Source organism: Microcaecilia unicolor, chromosome 13 (assembly GCF_901765095.1).
Source record: "Microcaecilia unicolor chromosome 13, aMicUni1.1, whole genome shotgun sequence".
NCBI classification, from domain to species: domain Eukaryota; kingdom Metazoa; phylum Chordata; class Amphibia; order Gymnophiona; family Siphonopidae; genus Microcaecilia; species Microcaecilia unicolor.
The window spans coordinates 13,574,865-13,599,584 of NC_044043.1; the positions used below are offsets into that span (position 1 = coordinate 13,574,865).

The 24,720-nt window shown below is 47.4% G+C and overlaps 2 protein-coding genes across 3 annotated transcripts in view; one reads left to right on the forward strand and one right to left on the reverse strand.

Moving 5' to 3' along the window:
* IFT20 (intraflagellar transport 20) overlaps nt 1-9,778 on the reverse strand; it is a 28,286-nt gene extending 18,508 nt beyond the window's left edge. Inside the window, exons 1-3 of the mRNA XM_030185816.1 lie at nt 9,675-9,778; nt 1,406-1,538; nt 677-762 (exon numbers count right to left, since the gene is read on the reverse strand). Of these exons, the coding sequence (XP_030041676.1) occupies nt 677-762; nt 1,406-1,532 (213 nt within the window). The 5' untranslated portion in view covers nt 1,533-1,538; nt 9,675-9,778. The remainder of the gene's footprint in view (nt 1-676; nt 763-1,405; nt 1,539-9,674) is intronic.
* Nucleotides 9,779-10,178: 400 nt separating this feature from the next.
* Nucleotides 10,179-24,720, forward strand: part of TNFAIP1 (TNF alpha induced protein 1) — a 67,255-nt gene continuing 52,713 nt past the window's right edge. The window contains exon 1 of one of the 2 annotated variants that reach the window (XM_030222569.1): nt 10,179-10,232. The gene's annotated coding sequence lies outside the window, so the exon portion shown is untranslated. Of the gene's footprint in view, nt 10,233-19,832; nt 19,913-24,720 lie in introns of those variants that run through there. The other variant, XM_030222570.1, reaches the window with a different exon arrangement.

Below are 24,720 nucleotides of genomic sequence, written 5' to 3' on the forward strand. Positions count from 1 at the left end.
TTCCAAAAAATAAAAATATTGTCTGTATCAAACATAAATAACAGTCCAGTTCATTAACAGTCTTCAAAGTGGAAAGTGACACGGGGACAAAGTTTGTCCTCATCCTCACGGGCTCTGTCCCCATCCCACTGTCATTCTCCAGTCTTGATAATCCTCCTGGAAAGCGGTACACTGTAGCATCTCTCTGTATATGTTATGACAAACAGAGGCTTTTGCTGTGGTTGGCCTACAGGAGACAGCACGCCAGGTATAGCACTCTTTAATATAATTAGTTTGGTCCAGTGAAAGGTACCACAACCAAGAAGAAATTTCTCTGGGACATCTATGACTGATTCTTCTACTAGATTCTGCTCTGTAGAACATTTAATACTGTGTTGAGGTGCTGTAGCTTGACAGCCTAGAAACTTCCGGAGAACTGGTGCTTGTTTTTCTCCCATGGCACACCTTTCACTTTCCACCCCCTAGAGTTGACTTGCCTTCTGGCTAAGAAGCAAATATACGTTTCCAAGTCAGGCGCCTTCCATGTTGGGAGTGAGAACCTGATTAAAATGGAGGGTGAAGGAGTCAACATCTTGTCATCTGACTCTCTGAACCCTTTTACAAAAATATCATCCACCTGGAACTGTGTTCTGTAGCTGAATGTTTATTTCAACTAGAAACATTCACAGATTATTACCTTCATTTTCTCGTTTTCCGCTTGTTTTGCTAGTTGATCAACGAGTTCAATTAAGCCCCCGACTATTTTTTGAAACTGCCCTATTTCTGGAGATAAAAGAAAAAGTACACTTGGTGAGTATTCATCCATATTTGCTGTACACCACTTTAAGGGGCGCTTTAACTAAGTCGCGTTAGCATCTACGCGCGCCCAACACTCACCAAAATGGAGTTACTGCACGGCTGCCATATGGCTCTTGCGGTAACGCCATTTTTGGCATGCAACCGATATGTGCGGCCGAAAAATAATTTTTATTTTCTGCTGCGCGTATTGGATGAGCGCCAAGTGGCATTTGGAACGCTAGGTCAATGGCTGGCGGTAAGGTCTCAGACCCAAAATGGACGTGCGGCGATTTTGATTTTGCCGCATGTCAATTTTCAGCAAATTAAGGCCTTTTTTTTTTACAGGTGAGCTGAAAAATTATTCTGCGTGTGCCCAAAACCCGCACCTACACTACCGCAGGCCATTTTTCAGCACACCTTAGTAAAAAGACCCCTGAGTGAATTCCTTCAAACAGGTGGTAAATAACTCCTAATAAATATATGAACCTAGATGACACAGCATGATTATTTCTCTGAGGTACAACAAGTGAAAACATGGTACACTTCCCATACTCTCATCTCGTCACACCCCATCATTTTATGGATTAGAGTGGAAATGAGAGAAGCAGGAGAAAATCTGAGAGCTTACTGTCCACGAACTCCCTGCATTCCTCTTTAAGTTCTGTCGTTTGCTGTGCAGCATCTGGATCCAAAATCCGCAATTTGTTCAGCTCATCGAAGTGCAGACCCGCATCTCCCAGAATGTCTTTGGCCATCGTTATCTGGTATCAGGGTGGAAGAGAAAGGAGACTACGTGGCAAATTAAACCGAAGGGAAGTGAATGCACAAACACATCCATTACACTTTGTATTACTGTTTGGATTTCTGTATCAATAATTTTATGTTTTTAAACCGAAGTGAAACCAGCTGCCTAAAATGAATTTTACTTGTCAGGCATAACAATAATTTAGAACATTGCGCAGTCCAACATCCAGCCAGCAGTACTCTCCGTTTTTCCCCTTGTTTATCTCTACTCAGTGCTTTCGACATACAAATTATTCACTTGATTGTTTACACAATACTGCTCACATACCTAGTAATTAGCAAAGGTCAGAAATGTAAACCTTCCTAAGTTGCTAATGGTAACATGCATCGAGTGTTGTACAACATAAAAGTGAAAGGAATCTTATGCAATAGGCTGGCTGTCCACGTGGCTTATTCAGCGAACACATTCCATATGTTCTTACCAGTTACTGCTTCCAAATATAACAGAACTCTGTGACTAGAACGAACGCCTTCCCTCAGCCGCACTGTCACTGTTAAATGCAAAGTTCTGGATATGTGACACATTTTAGTAGTTTTCGATGAGGCTTCTTTCCTGCCAGGCTTTTACCTCACCACGGATCCTCCTGTCTTCTATTTCAGTAACATTTAGTCTCTACCACTCAGTCAGATGAAGATCAAAAAGTTCTCTCCATTGAACAGAATCAGAGCCTAGATTAGGAATGAGCAGCACATAATCTGAGGATGGGGATCCTCCCCGACCCCAGGCCAAAAAGGTTTGCTCATCTCAGATTTAAATGAAATCTGTGTTTAACTTTGTTAAGGAACATTTTTAGTAACATAGTAGATGACGGCAGAAAAAGACCTGCACGGTCCATCCAGTCTGCCCAACAAGATAACTCATATTTGCTGCTTTTTGTGTATACCCTACTTTGATTTGTACCTGTGCTCTTCAGGGCACAGACCGTATAAGTCTGCCCCGCACTATCCCCGCCTCCCAACCACCGGCTCTGGCACAGGCACAGACCGTATAAGTCTGCCCAGCACTATCCTCACCTCCCCAGCCCTGCCTCCCAACCCCGGCTCTGGCACAGACCGTACAAGTCTGTCCAGCACTATCCCCGCCTCCGAACCACCGGCTCTGGCACAGACCGTATAAGACTGCCCAGCACTATCCCTGCCTCCCAACCACCAGTCCCGCTGCCCACCACTGGCTCTGGCACAGACCGTATAAGTCTGCCCAGCCCTATCCCCGCCTCCCAACCACCAGCCCCGCCTCCCGATCTTGACTAAGCTCCTGAGGATCCATTCCTTCGGCACAGGATTCCTTTATGCTTATCCCACGCATGTTGGAGCATACTCATCTTGTTCTAAGAAATGCCAATACACATAGGCTTTTTACTAATGTGCAATTAAAACGCATAGTAACTGCCAGTGTACAATCAAGTAAAGGGGTTTTACAGTATCTAAGCAGGTATTGTGCGCTAAACCGTGTATTACGGGGTCCTTTTTAAAGATGCACTAATGGATTTAGGACGAAGCAGTCCATTATATTCCTATGGGCATCCTAACTATTAGCACACCTAAGTGTTTCTGGTGCCTGGGTGGAGAATGGGCATGGAAGGCTTTTTGCACGATGCACTTAGCAAGCACTTAATGAATAGAAACATAGAAACATAGAAACATGACGGCAGATAAAGGTCAAATGGCTGATTCAGTCTGCCCATCCTCTGGAACCCCTAACTCTTCCTTTTCCTAAGCGATTCCACGTGCTTATCCCATGCTTTTTAAAACTCTGACACCGTCCTCGCCTCCGCAACCTCCACCAGGAGGCCATTCCACGCTTCCAGCACTCTTTCCGTGAAATACTTTAAGCCTATTCCCTCTTAACTTCATCATATGCCCCCTCATTCCAGAGCTTTCCTGTACATTAATTCCCTTGAGATATTTAAACATCTCTTTCATATCTCCTCTCGCCCTCCTCTCTTCCAGCGTATACATGTTGAGGTTCACAAGCCTGTCCCTATATTTTTTGTGTTCAAGACTGCTTACTAAGTTTGTAGCCACTCTCTGGACCAACTCCATCCTGTTTATATCTTTCCGTAGGTGCGGTCTCCAGAACTGCACGCAGTACTCCAAATGGGGCCTCACCAGAGACTTATACAATGGCACTATCACCTCCTTTTTCTGCACCCAAGCATCCTTCTGGCTTTGACCATCGCTTTTTCTACCTGTTTGGAAGCTTTAAAGTCAGCAGACACAATAACATTAGCGTTTAACTTTAAAAAAGGAGACTATGATAAAATGAGAAGAACGATTAAAAAAAAACTTAGGGGGGCAACTGAGAGAGTAAAAACTGTACAACAGGCGTGGACGCTGTTCAAAAATACCATCCTGGAGACCCAGGCCATACATATTCTGCGAATTAGAAAAGAAAGACGGAAGTCCAAAAGACAGCCAGCCTGGTTGAAAAGTGAGGTGAAGGAAGCTATTAGGGCTAAAAGAAACGCCTTCAGAAAACGGAAGAAGGAACCGTCTGAAAACAACAAGAAGCAGCAGCAGCATAAGGAGCGTCAAAGCAAATACAAGGCGCAGATAAAAAAGGCTAAGAAGGATTACGAAAAAAAGATAGCATTAGAGGCAAAAAAAACATAGTAAAGGTTTTTTTGGTATATTAAAAGCAGGAAGCCGGCAAAAGAATCGGTTGGGCCGCTGGATGACCGAGGGGTAAAAGGGGCGATCAAGGAAGACAAAGACGTCAGCGGAGAGATTGAATGAATTCCTTGCTTCGGTCTTCACCGAGGAAGATTTGGGTGGGATACTGGTGTCGGAAATGGTATTTCAAGCGGACGAGTCGGAGAAACTTACTGACTTCCCGGTAAATCTGGCGGACGTAATGGGGCAGAGAGTGGGATTAAATGGGTAGTATTCACAATGGAGAAGGGTAGTTAGTGGGGTTCCTCAGGGGTCTGTGCTAGGACCGCTGCTTTTTAATATATTTATAAATGATTTAGAGATGGGAGTAACTAGCGAGGTAATTACATTTGCTGATGACACAAAGTTATTCAAAGTCGTTAACTCACGACAGGATTGTGAAAAATTACAGAATGAACTTAAGATACTGGGAGACTGGGTGGCTAAATGGCAGATGACGTTTAATGTGAGCAAGTGCAAGGTGATGCATGTGGGAAAAAAGAACCCGAATTATAGCTACGTCATGCAAGGTTCCACGTTAGGAGTCACGGACCAAGAAAGGGATCTGGGTGTCGTCGTTGACCAAACACTGAAACCTTCTGCTCAGTGTGCTGCTGCGGCTAGGAAAGCGAATAGAATGTTGGGTATTATTAGGAAAGGTATGGAAAACAGGTGTGAGGATGTTATAATGCCGTTATATCGCTCCATGGTGCGACCGCACCTTCAGTATTGTGTTCAATTCTGGTCACCGCATCTCAAGAAAGATATAGTAGAATTGGAAAAGGTGCAGCGAAGGGCGACTAAAATGATAGCGGGGATGGGACGACTTCCCTATGAAGAAAGATTAAGGAGGCTAGGGCTTTTCAGCTTGGATAAAGAGACTGCTGAGGGAAGACATGATAGAGGTATATAAAATAATGAGTGGAGTGGAACAGGTGGATGTGAAGCGTCTGTTCACGCTTTCCAAAAATACTAGGACTAGGGGGCATGCGATGAAACTACAGTGTAGTAAATTTAAAACAAATCGGAGAAAATTTTTCTTCACCCAAGCATAATTAAACTCTGGAATTCGTTGCCGGAGAACATGGTGAAGGCGGTTAGCTTGGCAGAGTTTAAAAAGGGGTTAGACGGTTTCCTAAAGGACAAGTCCATAAACCACTACTAAATGGACTTGGGAAAAATCCATAATTCCAGGAATAACATGTATAGAATGTTTGTACGTTTGGGAAGCTTGCCAGGTGCCCTTGGCCTGGATTGGCCGCTGTCGTGGACAGGATGCTGGGCTTGATGGACCCTTGGTCTTTTCCCAGTGTGGCATTACTTATGTACTGCAAGAGCCACGCGGTAGTCGGGCGGTAACTTCATTTTGGCGCACATTGGGCGCGCGTAGACACGTGGCTTAGTAAAAGGACCCCAGAGACTTTGGAAAATATCTCAGCTAAAGAGATGCTCAGGAAATATTAAATATTATTTATTTATTTATTTATGTACCCCCAAGTCCCGCTCTTCCTTCATACACTGAAGCACTTCACCCCCCTATACTGTACCGTTCCCTCGGATTCTTGCGACCCAAGTGCATGACCCTGTATATTTTAGCATTAAATCTTAGTTGCCAAATATTGGTCCATTCCTCCGGGTTCGCTAGGTGATAACTTACTGCCTCCAGCTTGTGTACCATGCATTAATGGGCATTTTAATATGGCAACTGCCGTGCAATAATTTCCTGTGTTAAGTGCAAAACCTAACATACCTTAGAAAAAGGGCCCTTAAATTATCTACTTTTAAGCTAACTATAATTTTCCTATGTCTACATCAGGGAGGTCATGCAGTGGAGGTGTAATGCCTTGATTCCAGGTTCTGAGCAATGACATCAGCAGAGTAACTGTGGGGTAGGGATTCACAGACTGGAGGCAACTGAAAAATGGCAGAGTAGAGGTGGCCACAATTTAAGTGCCATCAGGGCAGCCTAGGCATACATTAACTTACATAAATGAAAGTATTACCTCTATAGCATCCAAAGAACTCATATAAGCACTGGTGTTCCTGCAGTTTAGCCTATTGGCCCCATGATCTGAATGGCCTAGTAACATAAGTATCTCTTGTGATACTGAGCCATTTACTTAAAGTTCAAATGAGTATCGCTGTGATAGGCTGATCAGAAATAAGTCACATGCACACTCGTCCTTCCCTACACCCCTTCCCGTGCACTCCGCTCCATGGATAAATCCTTCTTATCTGTTCCCTTCTCCATTACTGCCAACTCCAGACTTCGCGCCTTCTGTCTCGCTGCACCCTACGCCTGGAATAAACTTCCTGAGCCCCTACGTCTTGCCACATCCTTGGCCACCTTTAAATCTAGACTGAAAGCCCACCTCTTTAACATTGCTTTTGACTCGTAACCACTCGCCTCCACCTACCCTTCCCGTTCACATTAATTGATTTGATTTGCTTACTTTATTTATTTTTTGTCTATTAGATTGTAAGCTCTTTGAGCAGGGACTGTCTTTCTTCTATGTTTGTGCAGCGCTGCGTACGTCTTGTAGCGCTATAGAAATGCTAAATAGTAGTAGTAGTAGCATTATGCTACCATCATAGGCTCACATGCCCAACACACCTCTTCAATGTATTCTGCAGTGTGTTCCCAGTAGCATCTCACCTTCACCCAGGGTCCATCATCTATCCCCTTCCACTCCCCCACCCTGATCGTAATGCAACCATGCCAGGTCTGGCACATCTTCCTCTCCACTCCACTCCTCCTGCCTGTGGTTCAGTCTCTTCACTTGATATGTCTGGAGAAGGAATACATTTCCCAGCACCTAGGTCCAGCATCTCTCCTCCCACCTCCGGCATCGCTCCGTCCCCTCTCACAGTCTGTCATCTATCCATTCCCCCCACCTGGGTCCAGCATCTCTCCTTCGCCACTGCACCCTCCCCTCTTACAATCCATCCTCTAAACACTCCCCCCCACCTGGGTATAGGGTCTCTCCTCCGGCATCGCTCCCTCCCCTCTCACAGTCCATCCTCTATCCACTCCCCCCACCTGGGTCCAGCATCTCTCCTTCGCCATTGCACCCTCCCCTCTTACAATCCATCCTCTAAACACTCCCCCCACCTGGGTATAGGGTCTCTCCTCCGGCATTGCTCCCTCCCCTCTCACAGTCCATCCTCTAAACACTCCCCCCACCTGGGTATAGGGTCTCTCCTCCGGCATCGCTCCCTCCCCTCTCACAGTCCGTCCTCTATCCACTCTCCCCACCTGGGTCCAGCATCTCTCCTTCGCCATTGCACCCTCCCCTCTTACAGTCCATCCTCTAAACACTCCCCCCACCTGGGTATAGGGTCTCTCCTCCGGCATCACTCCCTCCCCTCTCACAATCTGTCATTTATCCACTCCCCCCACCTGGGTATAGGGTCTCTCCTCCGGCATCGCTCCCTCCCCTCTCACAGTCCGTCCTCTATCCACTCCCCCCACCTGGGTCCAGCATCTCTCCTTCGCCACTGCACCCTCCCCTCTTACAATCCACCCTCTAAACACTCCCCCCACCTGGGTATAGAGTCTCTCCTGCGGCATCGCTCCCTCCCCTCTCACAGTTCATCCTCTATCCACTCCCCCCACCTGGGTCCAGCATCTCTCCTTCGCCACTGCACCCTCCCCTCTTACAATCCACCCTCTAAACACTCCCCCCACCTGGGTATAGGGTCTCTCCTCCGGCATCGCTCCGTCCCCTCTCACTGTCATTTATCCACTCCCCCCACCTGGGTCCAGCATCTCTCATCCGGCATCGCTCCCTCCTCTTTCACAGTCTGTCATTTATCCACTCCCCCCCACCTGGTTCCAGCATCTCTCCTCCGGCATCGCTCCGTCCCCTCTCACTGTCATTTATCCACTCCCCCCCACCTGGGTCCAGCATCTCTCCTCCGGCATCGCTCCCTCCCCTCTCACAGTCCATCGTCTATCCACTCTCCCCACCTGGGTATAGAGTCTCTCCTGCGGCATCGCTCCCTCCCTTCTCACAGTTCATCCTCTATCCACTCCCCCCACCTGGGTCCAGCATCTCTCCTTCGCCACTGCACCCTCCCCTCTTACAATCCACCCTCTAAACACTCCCCCCACCTGGGTATAGGGTCTCTCCTCCGGCATCGCTCCCTCCTCTTTCACAGTCTGTCATTTATCCACTCCCCCCCACCTGGTTCCAGCATCTCTCCGTCCCCTCTCACTGTCATTTATCCACTCCCCCCCACCTGGGTCCAGCATCTCTCCTCCGGCATCGCTCCCTCCCCTCTCACAGTCCATCCTCTAAACACTCCCCCCACCTGGGTATAGGGTCTCTCCTCCGGCATCGCTCCCTCCCCTCTCACAATCTGTCATTTATCCACTCCCCCCACCTGGGTATAGGGTCTCTCCTCCGGCATCGCTCCCTCCCCTCTCACAGTCCGTCCTCTATCCACTCCCCCCACCTGGGTCCAGCATCTCTCCTTCGCCACTGCACCCTCCCCTCTTACAATCCACCCTCTAAACACTCCCCCCACCTGGGTATAGGGTCTCTCCTCCGGCATCGCTCCGTCCCCTCTCACTGTCATTTATCCACTCCCCCCACCTGGGTCCAGCATCTCTCATCCGGCATCGCTCCCTCCTCTTTCACAGTCTGTCATTTATCCACTCCCCCCCCACCTGGTTCCAGCATCTCTCCGGCATCGCTCCGTCCCCTCTCACTGTCATTTATCCACTCCCCCTCACCTGGGTCCAGCATCTCTCCTCCGGCATCGCTCCCTCCCCTCTCACAGTCCATCCTCTATCCACTCCCCCCCACCTGGTTCCAGCATCTCTCCGGCATCGCTCCGTCCCCTCTCACTGTCATTTATCCACTCCCCCCCACCTGGGTCCAGCATCTCTCCTCCGGCATCGCTCCCTCCCCTCTCACAGTCCATCCTCTATCCACTCCCCCCCACCTGGTTCCAGCATCTCTCCGGCATCGCTCCGTCCCCTCTCACTGTCATTTATCCACTCCCCCCCACCTGGGTCCAGCATCTCTCCTCCGGCATCGCTCCCTCCCCTCTCACAGTCCATCCTCTATCCACTCCCCCCCACCTGGTTCCAGCATCTCTCCGGCATCGCTCCGTCCCCTCTCACTGTCATTTATCCACTCCCCCCCACCTGGGTCCAGCATCTCTCCTCCGGCATCGCTCCCTCCCCTCTCACAATCTGTCATTTATCCACTCCCCCCACCCTGCAGATCTGACATCTCCCCTCTTTATCTGTGATATTTGGAGAAAGACTACATCTCTCACCACCCCGGGTTCAGCCTCTCTCCTCCCCCCTCCCCTTCCTAACCCAACAACCCCAGGTCTGGCATCCCCCCCCCCCCCCCCGTGATCATTTCACGATACGTTCGGAGAAGGTGGGCATCGTCTACACGACTCCCCTTCTCCAGATCTTTTACCTGTAGATGCCGCCGGCTGCCAGCGGCCGGTCCCGGAGGAGCCTCTTCCTTCCCCGTGACGCGTCCACCCCCCACCCGTCCTTCTGATGCAACCTCGTCCTGTTTCCAGGGGGGGGGGGGGGGGGGGAGGAGCTCCGAACTAAGCCGCCGGCTGATTGGATCAAACGCTGCGGCTGCCCGCGAGCCGTACAATCTACCAGTCTGCAGCCCTTTACCGCTGGCTCCTCCCCCAAGCCTCGAAAACCGACTCCCTCCCGACCAGGCGAAAATGCACCTACCAGTCAGCCCCGCCCCCCGCACAGTACGTCACTCGCTACACACAGCCCCAGTCATAGAGCCTCCCTCAGCCCCGCCCCCCGCACAGTACGTCATCTCTACACACAGCCCCAGTCATAGAGCCTCCCTCAGCCCCGCCCCCCGCACAGTACGTCACCCGCTACGCCCAGCCCCTCCCAGAACTCCTCTCACTCCCGCTCCAGCCAACCCAGCAACAGTCACCCAAAGCCGGCAACCAATAAGCTGTGAGTGAGGAAGTAGAACTGGAGCGTCTGCTCTACGGTAAGATTTCGGGTGATGCTGAGAGACAAGAAGGGGTAGGTTGGAACTCGAAGAGGGGGGGGAGGGAGGGAGGGAGGGAGGTAGGGGGGGCATGCATGGAACTCTATGGGGAGGGGGGCTGGAATTCGGAGGAGAGAGGGAGGGAGGGGGCCCTGGAACTCAGAGGGAGGGAGGGAGGGAGGGGACCGAGGGAGCCCAGGAATTTGGAGGGAGGGGGGGGGAAGGAAGGAACTCGGAGGGAGGCAGGTAGGGGGGGGGGGCCTGGAACTGAGAGGGAGGGAGGACTCTGGAACTCGGAGGGAGGGAACCGAGGGAGCCCAGGAACTCGGAGGGAGGAAGGCGGGCCCTGGAACTCGGAGGGAGGGAGGGGACCGAGGGAGCCCAGGAATTTGGAGGGGAGGGGAGGGAGGGAAGGAACTCGGAGGGAGGGAGGCAGGTAGGGGGGGGCCTGGAACTGAGAGGGAGGGAGGACTCTGGAACTCGGAGGGAGGGAGGGAGGGGACCGAGGGAGCCCAGGAACTCGGAGGACAGGGAAGGGGGTCCTGGAACTCGCAGAGAGGGAGGGAGGCAGGTAGGGGGGGCATGGAAGTGAGGGGAGGGGGGCTGGAACTCAGAGGACAGAGGGAGGGAGGAAGGACTCTGGAACTCAGAGGGAGGGAGGGGACCGAGGGAGCCCAGGAATTTGGAGGGGAGGGGAGGGAGGGAAGGAACGGAGGGAGGCCAGGCCCTGGAACTCGGAGGGAGAGAGGCAGGCAGGGGGGCCTGGAACTCGGAGGGAGGTAGGTAGGGGGGGGCATGGAACAGAGAGGAGGGGGGCTGGAACTCGGAGGACAGAGAGAGGGAGGGGGCCATGGAACTCAGAGGGAGGGGGAGCCCTAACTCGGAGGGAGGGAGCCCGGACCCTGGAACAGAGTGAGGGAGGGAGCCCTGGAACTCAGAGGGAGGGAGCCCAGGAACTCGGAAGGAGCCCAGGAACTCGGAGGGAGGGAGGGGTGTCCTAGAACTCGAAGGGAGGGAGGGAGGGATGTCCTAGAACTCGAAGGGGAGGGGTGTCCTAGAACTCGAAGGGGAGGGGTGCCTGGAACTCTGAGGACAGGGAGGGAGGCTGGTAGGGGGACTGGAACTCAGAGGACAGAGGGAGGAAGGTAGGGAGGGGGCCCTGGAACCTTGCTAGTGCCCGTTTCATTTCTGTTGCAAACTGGCCTCTTTTAGGAGGGAGGGTGGGGGGTCCCTGGAACAGGGAGGGAGGGGGTCCATCTCTCACTATTCTCTCAATCAGACTATCAATGTATCTCACACACACACTGAATCTCACTCTGTATCTCACATACACACTGACTATTACTCTGTCACACACACTTGCTGTATGTCTCTCTTTATGACACACACACAGTATCTCTCAATCTGTGTAAAACAAGCTCTTTCTCTCTCACACACACGCTCTATGACTCGCACATACACACACTGATACAGCACATGGATAGATGGACACACGCGCTCTCTATGTTTATACACTCCCACACACACATACAGGTCAACAACAACCAATACATACAGCTCACTCACAAACACAAAGAATGAAAACAACAGCAATACATAACACAAAAAACATATCTCATTGTCATGCATCAGATTAGTCATAAAACAATCTGGAAAATTATTCATTAGCATCACAGGAAATATGTAAAAAAAAAACTTCCATTAAAAACATTCATGTCAAAATGAGATTACCTTGCTAGCGCCCGTTTCATTTCTGACAGAAACGGGCCTTTTTCTTTAGTATGCAATAAAACAAACTAAAAGGTCCTACTACAAAACCAAACTAGGACTGGATTACAAAGATATGAAGAAAATATTCCAACTCGTAAATAAGTTACTGGACACCACCGCTATCACCACAACCAACAAAGACATCCCACCCGCAGACAAACTTGCTAATTACTTTAACGAAAAAATAATAAAATTACGCAGCGCACTTCCTCATCACAACACCAACATCGAAAACTTCTTCAACGATCTGGACCTAACCTCCGACGGATACCCAGCTGACTGTATCTGGACAACATTTAATCTCATCAACACCGAATCACTTACACAAGCGACTCACAGGTTCGCCAAGACCCACTGCAAACATAAGTACATAAGTACATAAGTACATAAGTAGTGCCATACTGGGAAAGACCAAAGGTCCATCTAGCCCAGCATCCTGTCACCGACAGTGGCCAATCCAGGTCAAGGGCACCTGGCACGCTCCCCAAACGTAAAAACATTCCAGACAAGTTATACCTAAAAATGAGGAATTTTTCCAGTCCATTTAATAGCGGTCTATGGACTTGTCCTTTAGGAATCTATCTAACCCCTTTTTAAACTCCGTCAAGCTAACCGCCCGTACCACGTTCTCCGGCAATGAATTCCAGAGTCTAATTACACGTTGGGTGAAGAAAAATTTTCTCCGATTCGTTTTAAATTTACCACACTGTAGCTTCAACTCATGCCCTCTAGTCCTAGTATTTTTGGATAGCGTGAACAGTCGCTTCACATCCACCCGATCCATTCCACTCATTATTTTATACACTTCTATCATATCTCCCCTCAGCCGTCTCTTCTCCAAGCTGAAAAGCCCTAGCCTTCTCAGCCTCTCTTCATAGGAAAGTCGTCCCATCCCCACTATCATTTTCGTCGCCCTTCGCTGTACCTTTTCCAATTCTACTATATCTTTTTTGAGATACGGAGACCAGTACTGAACACAATACTCCAGGTGCGGTCGCACCATGGAGCGATACAACGGCATTATAACATCCGCACACCTGGACTCCATACCCTTCTTAATAACACCCAACATTCTATTCGCTTTCCTAGCCGCAGCAGCACACTGAGCAGAAGGTTTCAGCGTATCATCGACGACGACACCCAGATCCCTTTCTTGATCCGTAACTCCTAACGCGGAACCTTGCAAGACGTAGCTATAATTCGGGTTCCTCTTACCCACATGCATCACTTTGCACTTGTCAACATTGAACTTCATCTGCCACTTGCACGCCCATTCTCCCAGTCTCGCAAGGTCCTCCTGTAATCGTTCACATTCCTCCTGCGACTTGACGACCCTGAATAATTTTGTGTCATCGGCGAATTTAATTACCTCACTAGTTATTCCCATCTCTAGGTCATTTATAAATACATTAAAAAGCAACGGACCCAGCACAGACCCCTGCGGGACCCCACTAACTACCCTCCTCCACTGAGAATACTGGCCACGCAATCCTACTCTCTGCTTCCTATCTTTCAACCAGTTCTTAATCCATAATAATACCCTACCTCCGATTCCATGACTCTGCAATTTCTTCAGGAGTCTTTCGTGCGGCACTTTGTCAAACGCCTTCTGAAAATCCAGATATACAATATCAACCGGCTCCCCATTGTCCACATGTTTGCTTACCCCCTCAAAAAAATGCATTAGATTGGTGAGGCAAGACTTCCCTTCACTAAATCCGTGCTGACTTTGTCTCATCAGTCCATGTTTTTGTATATGCTCTGCAATTTTATTCTTAATAATAGCCTCCACCATCTTGCCCGGCACCGACGTCAGACTCACCGGTCTATAATTTCCCGGATCTCCTCTGGAACCTTTCTTAAAAATCGGAGTAACATTGGCTACCCTCCAGTCTTCCGGTATTACACTCGATTTTAGGGACAGATTGCATATTTCTAACAGTAGCTCCGCAAGTTCATTTTTTAGTTCTATTAATACTCTATTAATACATGTCCCAGTTATCTACTAAAATCCGCCCCCGACCGCTTCATAGCAGACCTCACATCCCACCTAAATTTCATGTTACAACAAGGTTTCTTCCCTGAGCAATATGGCAACATCCTACTCACTCCAATACCAAAAGACGCCAAGAAAAGCACAAACGATCTCACCAACTACCGCCCAGTTGCGTCTATCTCACTAGTAGTAAAAATGATGGAGAGTCTGGTGACTAAACAGCTCACGGAATACCTGGACAAGTTCTCAATACTACATAATTCACAATCAGGATTCCACTCCCACCATAGTACCAAAACTGTCCTAGTCACCCTCCTGGCCAAATTCAAGCAGGAGATAGCCATAGGTAAAAGCATACTCCTCCTCCAGTTCAACATGGTAAACGACAACATACTACTACTAAGCCACTTCAGGATTAAAGGAAATGTACTTAATTGGATTAAAGGTTTTCTAACCACCAGAATTTATCAAGTAAAAACATAAGTACATAAGCACTGCCATGCTGGGAAAAGACCAAAGGTCCATCAAGCCCAGCACTCTGTCTCCGACAGCGGCCAATCCAGGCCCCAAGAACCTGGCAAAAACCCAAAATTTAATAACGATCAATGGACTTTTCCTTCATGAATCAGTCGAGACCCCCTTTAAACTCAGCAAGGCCAGCTGCCGTCACTACCTTCTCCGGCAATGAGTTCCAGAGTCTAACCACGCGCTGAGTAAAGAAAAACTTTCTCTGATTTGTTTTAAACCTACCACATCCTAATTTCATCTTGTGTCCCCTGGTTCTATTATTGTTAGAAAGCGAAAACAAACGCTTCACATCTGTCTGCTCTACCCCACTCATTATTTTGTAGACCTCTATCATATCACCCCTCGCCATTGCACCCTCCCCTCTTACAGTCCATCCTCTATCCACTCCCCCCACCTGAGTATAGAGTCTCCTCCGGCATCGCTCCCTCCCCTCTCACAATCTGTCATCTATCCACTCCCCCCTACCTGGGTCCAGCATTTCTGCTCCCACCTCTGGCATCGCTCCTACTACAACTATTTAGCATTTCTATAGCGCTACAAGGCGTACGCAGCGCTGCACAAACATAGAAGAAAGACAGTCCCTGCTCAAAGAGCTTACAATCTAATAGACAAAAAAATAAAGTAATCAAATCAATTAATGTGTACAGGAAGGAGAGAGGAGGGTAGGTGGAGGCAAATGGTTACAAGTCAAAAGCAGTGTTAAAGAGGTGGGCTTTCAGTCTAGATTTAAAGGTGACCAAGGATGGGGCAAGACGTAGGGGCTCAGGAAGTTTATTCCAGGCGTAGGGTGCAGCGAGACAGAAGGTGCAAAGTTTGGAGTTGGCAGTAGTGGAGAAGGGAACAGATAAGGATTTATCCATGGAGCGGAGTGCACGGGAAGGGGTGTAGGGAAGGACGAGTGTGGAGAGATACTGGGGAGCAGCAGAGTGAGTACATTTATAGGTTAGTAGAAGAAGTTTGAACAGGATGCAAAAACGGATAGGGAGCCAGTGAAGCGACTTGAGGAGAGGGGTAGTATGAGTAAAGAGACCCTGGCGGAAGACGAGACGGGCAGCAGAGTTTTGAACCGATTGGAGAGGGGAGAGGTGACTAAGTGGGAGGCCAGCAAGAAGCAGATTGCAGTAGTCTAAACGAGAGGTGACAAGGGTGTGGATGAGGTTTTTGGTAGAGTGCTCGGAAAGAAAGGGGCGGATTTTACGGATGTTGTAAAGAAAGAAACGACAGGTCTTGGCGATCTGCTGGATATGAGCAGAGAAGGAGAGAGAAGAGTCAAAGATGACCCCAAGGTTTCGAGCTGAGGAGACAGGGAGAATGAGAGAGCCATCAACAGAAATAGAAAATGGGGGGAATGGGGAGGTGCTTTTGGGGGGAAAAATGAGAAGCTCGGTTTTGGTCATGTTTAATTTCAGGTGACGTTGAGACACCCAGACAGCAATGTCAGACAAGCACGCTGAAACTTTGGTTTGGATGCAAGGTGAGATATCCGGGGTAGAAAGGTAGATTTGGGAGTCATCAGCATAGAGATGGTAGGAAAAGCCATGGGATGAGATTAATGAACCAAGGGAAGAAGTGTAGATAGAAAAGAGGAGGGGACCAAGAACAGAACCCTGAGGTACGCTGACAGGCAGAGGGATAGAAGTAGAAGACGATCCACCAGAGGGAACACTGAAGGTGCGGAGGGAGAGGTAGGAAGAGAACCAGGAAAGGACAGAGCCCTGGAATCCAAATGAGGACAAGGTATCCCTCCCCTTCACCATCAGAAGAAAGGAGGTGTTGATGCCCTGTACAAGTCTTTGGTGAGGTCCCACTTGGAGTATTGTGTTCAGTTTTGGAGGATGCATCTTGCTAAGGATGTAAAAAGCAGAGAAAAGTGACAAAAATGGTAGGGGGTTTGTGACACAAGATATATAAGAAGAGACGTGATGACCTGAAGATGTACATTCTGGAGAAAAGGAGAGTCAGGGTGATATGATACAGACATTCAGATATTTAAAAGGTATTAATATATAAACAAACCTTTTCCAGAGGAGGGAAGGTGGTAGAACTACAGGACATGTATTTGAGATGATAGAACCTCTGTCCACATGGGTGTTGTCTACTGGCCTCTGACAAAATCGGAGGAACTAGATAAAGATCTGATTACAGATATCCAAAAGTTGGGAAAGAAAAGAGAGGTGCTGTTGCTGGGAGATTTCAATCTGTTGGATGTAGATTGGAAAGTTACATCTGCGGAATCGGAAAGAAGTAGAGAGATCGTGGATGCTTTTCAAAGTGCTCTGCTCAGACAAATGGTGACGGAACTCACGAGGGAGGGAGCGATGCTGGATTTGGTGCTCACAAATGGGGAAAGTGTGTCAAATGTCCGAGTGGGTGCCCATCTGGGCAGCAGTGACCATCAAACAGTTTGGTTTGATATAACAGCTGAAGTGGAGGGCAGCCACTCAAAACTCAAATTCCTGCATTTCAAGCGTGCAGGCTTTAGTAAAATGGGGGAATACCTGAGGAAGGAGCTGATGGGCTGGGAGGACATACGAGAAGTGGAAGGGCAGTGGTCCAGGCTGAAAGAAGCTATAAATATGGCCACAAACCTTTATGTAAGGAGACTAAATAAAAGCAAGAGAAAAAGGAATCCGATATGGTTCTCCAAGCAAGTGGCTGAGAAAATAAAGTCTAAAGAGTTGACATTCATGAAATACAGAAAAACTCAAGAAGAGGAACACGGAGAGGAATACCGGATGAAATTGAAAGAAGCCAAGAGAGAGATACGTCTGGCGAAAGCAGAAGAACAAATGGCTAGAAATGTAAAGAGGGGCGACAAAAATTTCTTCAGGTATATTAGTGAAAGGAGGAAGACTAAAAATGGAATTGTGAGACTGAAAGATGCTGCGAACCGCTATGTGGATAATGATGAAGAAAAAGCAAATTTGCTAAACAAATAATTTTGTTCTGTATTCACTGAAGAAAATCCTAGAGAAGGACCATGATTGACTGGCAAAAGTACATATGAGAATGGAGTTGATATACAGAAGAGAGCATATATGAGCAACTTGAAAATCTAAAGGTGGACAAAGCCATGGGACCAGACGGGATCCACCCCAGGATATTGAGGGAGCTCAGAGAGGTTCTGGCGGGTCCTCTTAAAGATTTGTTTAATAAATCCTTGGAGACGGGCGAGGTTCTGTGGGATTGGAGAAGAACGGATGTGGTCCCTCTTCACAAAAGTGATGACAGAGAAGAAGCTGGAAACTACAGGTCGGTAAGTCTCACTTCGGTTATTGGAAAAATAATGGAAGCGATGCTGAAGGAAAGGATAGTGAATTTCCTGGAAGCCAATAAGTTGCAAGATCCGAGACAACATGGTTTTACCAAAGGTAAATCGTGCCAAACGTATCTCATTGAATTCTTTGACTGGGTGACCAGCGAGTTGAATCAAGGACGTGCTATAGATGTAATCTACTTAGACTTCAGCAAAGCTTTTGACACGGGTCCCCACAGGAGGCTTGAATAAACTTGACAGGCTGAAGATAGGACCCAACGTGGTGAATTGGATTAGGAACTGGTTGACGGACAGACGCCAGAGGTTGGTGGTTAATGGAATTCACTTGGATGAGGGAAAGGTGAGTAGTGGAGTGCCTCAGGGATCGGTGCTGGGGCCGATTCTGTTCAATATATTTGTGAGTGACATTGCCGAAGGGTTAGAAGGTAAAGTTTGCCTTTTTTCGGATGATACCAAGATTTGTAATAGAGTGGACACCCCAGAGGGAGTGGAAAACATGAAAAAGGATCTGCAGAAGCTAGAAGAATGGCCTAATGTTTGGCAATTAAAATTCAATGCTAAGAAATGCAAAATGATGCACTTAGGGAGTAGAAATCCACGGGAGACATATATGTTAGGCGGTGAGAGTCTGATATGTACAGGCAGGGAGAGGGATCTTATAAACCATTTGCTGTTTCATTGCAAAAAGCTTATATAACTACACTAGGAGGTAAAGCTGGCTGTATTATCAGAGATTATCTTAACATCTTGCCAACCAACCCATTCTGAGTTTTGCGCACATCAGAAATAGCAATTCAATCATTTGTTTTAAGATGGCATTAAAGATATTTGACAAGGAACTAACATTGTGTCCTGTTAGCCACATTGAACCCAAACTTGTTTGGGATAATGTGGGATATAAATGTCTTAAATAAACAAACATGATTTATGGATATCAAACGCTGTTATGTATCTATAGATTTTTATGCACTATGGTTGTCAAGTACTGTTTCTGTATGATTCTAGAAACCATTTGTTTCTGTTCATCCCTTCTCTATGTTTTATTTGTTTATATATTGTTTACGATGAATTGTGACACCCCTGAAGCAGACAGTTGGCAAAACGTGGCTGTGACGGCTTTTAATTTGTTAACATGGCTGCGTTGCAACTTGAACCTTAAATTTCAGTTTTATGCGGGGGGCACTATGTACTAAAGGTTTTCTGCCAGTTTGAATCTGATGAAAAAAGGCATAGTGTATAGGGCTGATTGTTTTTATAAAAAACTAGCAAAAAAGGCCCGTTTCTTTGAGAGATGAAACGGGCGCTAGCAAGGTTTTTGTGTCCAGCGACCGTCCTGTTCCCCGGCCCCCCCCTGCAGGCACCCATGGCCAGGGACCCAGCTGTCCCCCAACCCCCCTCCAGGCAGGCACCTGTCCGCTGCTGTCGCTGGCGCTCCATCCCTCGGCCCCCCCCTGCAGCCACCCATGGCCAGGGATCCAGCTGTACCCCAACCCCCCCTCCAGGGACCTGTCCGCTGCTGTCGTTGGCGCTCCGCGATGCGGTGTGCATGTGAAAAATGGCCAGCGAGGGGCAGGGGGAGATGGCGTTTCGTGGAGTGTGTTTGCTCCGCACTCGTCGTCATCACGTTGTGACGCGAGGGCGGGGCACACACTCTTGGGCAAACCGGATATCTCGCCCCCTTCACACTTCCGGCTGGAGGCTTCATAGAACGTTGGTGTTGCCTTTTATATAGAGAGAATACTCTGATGATAAGCTGAGCTTCCCCTAGCAAAGTCTGAGCTCAGAAACCCCACCACTAATCTCAATCTACTTTTGCATTATGAGAGTTGTAGTCCCCTCCAGTCTGTTCCTCATAAACTGAAAGTGTCCCTTTGGACTGCCAAGCCCAGCATACTTTGCTCTGCTGGAAAGCACCAAGGCTCAGGATTTTCCTGCTATAACTCAGCTTGTTTTCTGTTCTGAGGAAGGAAATGAGCTCATGCCAGTGCTAAAAAGAGAAAAAAAATATATATTGTTCTAGAAGCATGAGTGAAAGTTCTGTTTGTGTAGGGAGATTTTAGGTTACAAGATCGGAGGATTGGGCGTCGGAATTGCTGGACAGGTGCTGAGGTTTGGTTTTGACCTTTCTTGATTTAAGCAGTGTTAAACTCCAGTTTTATGGTCCTGGTTAACGTTTGTGGTTAAACTACAAAGAAACAGAGCAGCTATTGGCCCACTTTTTATTCACTCAGTTTCCATTTTGAGGGTGGATAAAGGTGAAATTGCATGATTTTCTCTTGCTCTGGGATAAAATAAAAAGCAATTTAGGTTTCCTTAGCTTGAGCAGCTGCAGAATTTCTGCTTTGGTGATTAGCTAAATGCGGCATAGGTCTGTAAACATTATTTTGATTGAATTCTTAGGCTGAAGCATGTGCTGACCCACCTTTGACACTCAGGAACTCATTGTCGGGATGCCTCGTTTGCAGCGGTATCAAAATTTGAGGGCCAACAGGAACAGCAGTGGCAGTGTGGTGCAAGTTTAACATGACAGACATTGTACTTACCTTTGGCATTGTCACTGCATTGCCTCTGAGCCTGATGTGACCGGGCAGAGGAGAAGCGCTTAAGTTGCTCATACCCTGCTCCTGTGTGGCCAAGTGTGACATTATGAGCCGAGTGATCTCGTAGATCTTATTTCAAAAGGTGCTTAAATTTTATTTATTTATTTGGTTGTTATATTTGTATCCCACATTTTCCCACCTACTTGCAGGCTCAATGTGGCTTACATAGTACCGTAACAGCATTTGCAGTTCCGGTATGAATAAATACAAGGTGATATTATGGTAGAAAGAGGTTCAAGTATGGTGAATACATTGGGGGAACTTAGAGAGAAATATGAAGAGTTAGGATATGTCCATTACGTTCTTTGGTTTCGTTATGTTGCAAGTGTCCAGGTTATTTATGTTGGGTTGGTGGGGTATGCCTTTCTGAACAGGTTAGTTTTTAGGACCTTTCGGAAATTTAAGTGGTCGACCGTAGTTTTTACTACTTTAGGCAGTGTGTTCTATAGTTGTGCGCTTAAATAGGAAAAGGTGGATGCGCAAGTTCATTTGTATTTGAGTCCTTTGCTGCTTGGGTAATGGAGATTTAGGTATGAACGTGCTGATCGTGTGGTGTTTCTAGTTGGCAGGTCAATGAGGTCTGTCATATATCCCGGGGCTTCTCCATAAATAATTTGATGAACTATTGCACAGATTTTGAAAGCGATACGTTCTTTGGGAGCCAGTGCAGTTTTTGTTGTAGGGGTTTGGTGCTTTCAAAATGTGTTTTTCCAAATATAAGCCTGGCTGCTGTGTTTTGTGCGGTCTGAAGTTTGAAGTTTCTTTATACGGGATGCAAAGAACAAATCATAGATTCCATTGCAGTAGTCTGCGTGGCTTAGTACCATTGATTGTATCAGGTTGCGAAATACTTCCCTTGAGAGGAATGGTTTCACGCGTTTGAGTCTCCACGTTGAGTGAAACATTTTCTTTATGGTGGATTTCGCTTGGTTCTCTAGTGAGAGGTTCCGGTCGATTGTTACTCCGAGAATTTTCAGGCTGTCTGAGATAGGGAGGGTGTAACCTGGGGTGTTGATGTTTGTGGGTTTGTATGTATTGTATTGGGATGAGATGATGAGACAGTGTGTATTTTTCTGTGTTGAGTTTTAGTTGGAATGCATTTGCCCATGAGTTCATGATATTTAGGCTGAGCTTGATTTCATTGGTGATTTCTGTCAGATCATGTTTGTAGGGGATGAATATTGTAATGTCATCAGCGTAGATGAATGGGTTAAGGCCTTGGGTGGATAAGGTCTTGGCTAGTGGGGTCATCATGAGGTTGAAAAGGATCGGTGATAGTGGTGATCCTTTCGGTACTCTGCAGTCTGGTTTCCAAGGTGATGATATGTTTGTACTTGATTTCACTTGATATGATCTGGTGGTTAGGAAACCTTTGATCCATTTGAGTGTGTTTCCACCGATTCCGAAGTACTCTAGAAGTCTTAGTAGTATATTATGGTTGACCTTGTCGAACACACTGGACATGTCAAATTGGAGGAGAAGTATGCTTTTACCTATTGCTATTTCCTGCTTGAATTTAGTTAGGAGAGTAATTAGTACTGTTTCGGTGCGGTGTATGGGCGAAATCCTGATTGTGAGTCATGTAGTACTGTGAATTTATTTATGTAATCATTAAGTTGTTTGGTTACCAAGCCTTCCATTAGTTTAACTACAAATGGGATAGATGCTACTGGGCAGTAGTTGGTGATGTCATTTGTGGGGTTTTTTTTTTGGTGTCTTTTGGTATTGGGGTGAGTAGGATGTTGCCTTTTTCTTTAGGGAAGATACCTTGTTGAAGCATGAAGTTTAGGTCTGTTATGAAGCAGTGGGGGGGGGGCGGATTTTATTAAGTAGCTGGGGCAGGTATCCAATTGACAATGGCTGTTGGAGTACCTGTTAATCGCCTTGAGTGAATTCCTTCAAAAAGGCGATAAAGCCTAATGAAATAAATAAATAACTGTATCGGCGGTGAGGAGAGCGAAATTCGACCAGATTCGGTCCGCTGGGTATTCACCAGGAGTTGGGTCTAGTCCATTGATGAAGTTTTTGATGTCCGTGTTGTCCTCAGGTAGAGTTTTGCATAGGTTTGCAATTTTTTTGTTGAAGTATTTAGCAAGGTTGTCTGCAGCTCGGATGTCTATGTTGGTTGAGGTGACCGGCGTTGTGTCTAGTAGTTTATTCACAAGATGATATAGTTTCTTGGTATTTTTGTAATCCGGCCCTATTTTAGTTTTGTAGTATGACCTTTTGGTCTATCTTATTGCGTATTTGTATTTGTTGCCATGCGTTGAGTGTGTGTTCATCTTTTATTTTCTTCCATGCGCGTTCCAGTTTCCTGGATTGTGTTTTTAATTTTTTCAGTTCTTCATTGAACCACGGTATCGAGTTGTGTCTGCGTGAAGTTCTTGTTTGTAAGGGTGCTTTTTCGTCTAGTATGTGTCTACATCTTTTGTCCCATTCTGAGAGGTAGTATATGGAGTCCGTTTGTGCTGTCCAATCATTATTGCATATCTGTTACCAGAATGTATCCGAGTCTGTTTGGCCTCTCGTGGTGTAGGTTGTATGTTCTCGCATGTGGAGAGAACCCCTTTTCCGCCATTTTAGGGATAGGTTTGGTTTGTAATGATTGGTCCTTGGCGTTTCTGTCCAATTAGTTTGTGTTATTATTAGGTTCTGGTCAGTGGACAGTTTGTGTGAGATGAGGTCGAGTGTGTGCCTTTTCGCATGGGTTGTTTGCATGTGTGGCCATGTAAGATCACATAAATGAAGGAAGTCCTTGCATTCTCGGGCGTTGATAGAGTTTGGGTCTTCTAGGTGAAGGTTAATGTCTCCTAGTACTAGTATATTGGAGATGGATACACAAGTATTTGAAATGAAGTCCATGATGTTTGACTGGCTTTTGTTCCAGTTACATGGTGGTGTGTAAAACAGGACACAGTTCAGGTGGTCGAGCAGGGTTTTATGATAAATTCTGATTGAGGCTATTTCAAGATGGGTTGTTATAGATTCGGCAGTGGATTTGACGCTTCTCCTGCTGCCTGGCCGCATCAGGAATTGAACAAGAAGATGAGGCAGCATGGAAATAATTGCTAGAGGTAAATACAATATCTTCTGGGCTAATCTCCAAGTGCTCCAGACCAACTACTACTACTATTTAGCATTTCTATAGCGCTACAAGGCGTACGCAGCGCTGCACAAACATAGAAGAAAGACAGTCCCTGCTCAAAGAGCTTACAATCTAATAGATAAAAAATAAAGTAATCAAATCAATTAATGTGTACAGGAAGGAGGAGAGAAGGGTAGGTGGAGGCGAGTGGTTACGAGTCAAAAGCAATGTTAAAGAGGTGGGCTTTCAGTCTAGATTTAAAGGTGGCCAAGGATGGGGCAAGACGTAGGGGCTCAGGAAGTTTATTCCAGGCGTAGGGTGCAGCGAGACAGAAGGCGCGAAGTCTGGAGTTGGCAGTAGTGGAGAAGGGAACAGATAAGAAGGATTTATCCATGGAGCGGAGTGCACAGGAAGGGGTGTAGGGAAGTACGAGTGTGGCGAGATACTGGGGAGCAGCAGAGTGAGTACGTTGATAGGTTAGTAGAAGAAGTTTGAACAGGGTGCGAAAACGGATAGGGAGCCAGTGAAGCGACTTGAGGAGAGGGGTAGTATGAGTAAAGCGACCCTGGCGGAAGACGAGACGGGCAGCAGAGTTTTGAACCGATTGGAGAGGGGAGAGGTAACTAAGTGGGAGGCCAGCAAGAAGCAGATTGCAGTAGTGGTGAACTGGATTAGGAACTGGTTGACGGGCAGACGCCAGAGGGTGGTAGTGAATGGAGTTCACTCGGAGGAGGGAAAGGTGAGTAGTGGAGTGCCTCAGGGATCGGTGCTGGGGCCCATTCTGTTCAATATATTTGTGAGTGACATTGCCAAAGGGTTACAAGGTAAAGTTTGCCTTTTTGCGGATGACACCAAGATTTGCAACAGAGTGGACACCCCGGAGGGAGTGGAAAACATGAAAAAAGATCTGAAGAAGCTGGAAAAATGGTCTAACGTTTGGCAATTAAAATTCAATGCGAAGAAATGCAAAGTGATGCACTTAGGGAGTAGAAATCCAAGGGAGGCATATGTGTTAGGTGGGGAGAGCCTGATAGACACGGACGGGGAGAGGGATCTTGGGGTGATAGTATCTGAGGACCTAAAGGCGATGAAACAGTGCGACAAGGCGGTGGCCGTAGCGAGAAGGTTGCTAGGCTGTATAGAGAGAGGTGTGACCAGCAGAAAAAAGGAGGTTTTAATGCCCCTGTATAAGACGTTGGTGAGGCCCCACCTGGAGTATTGTGTTCAGTTTT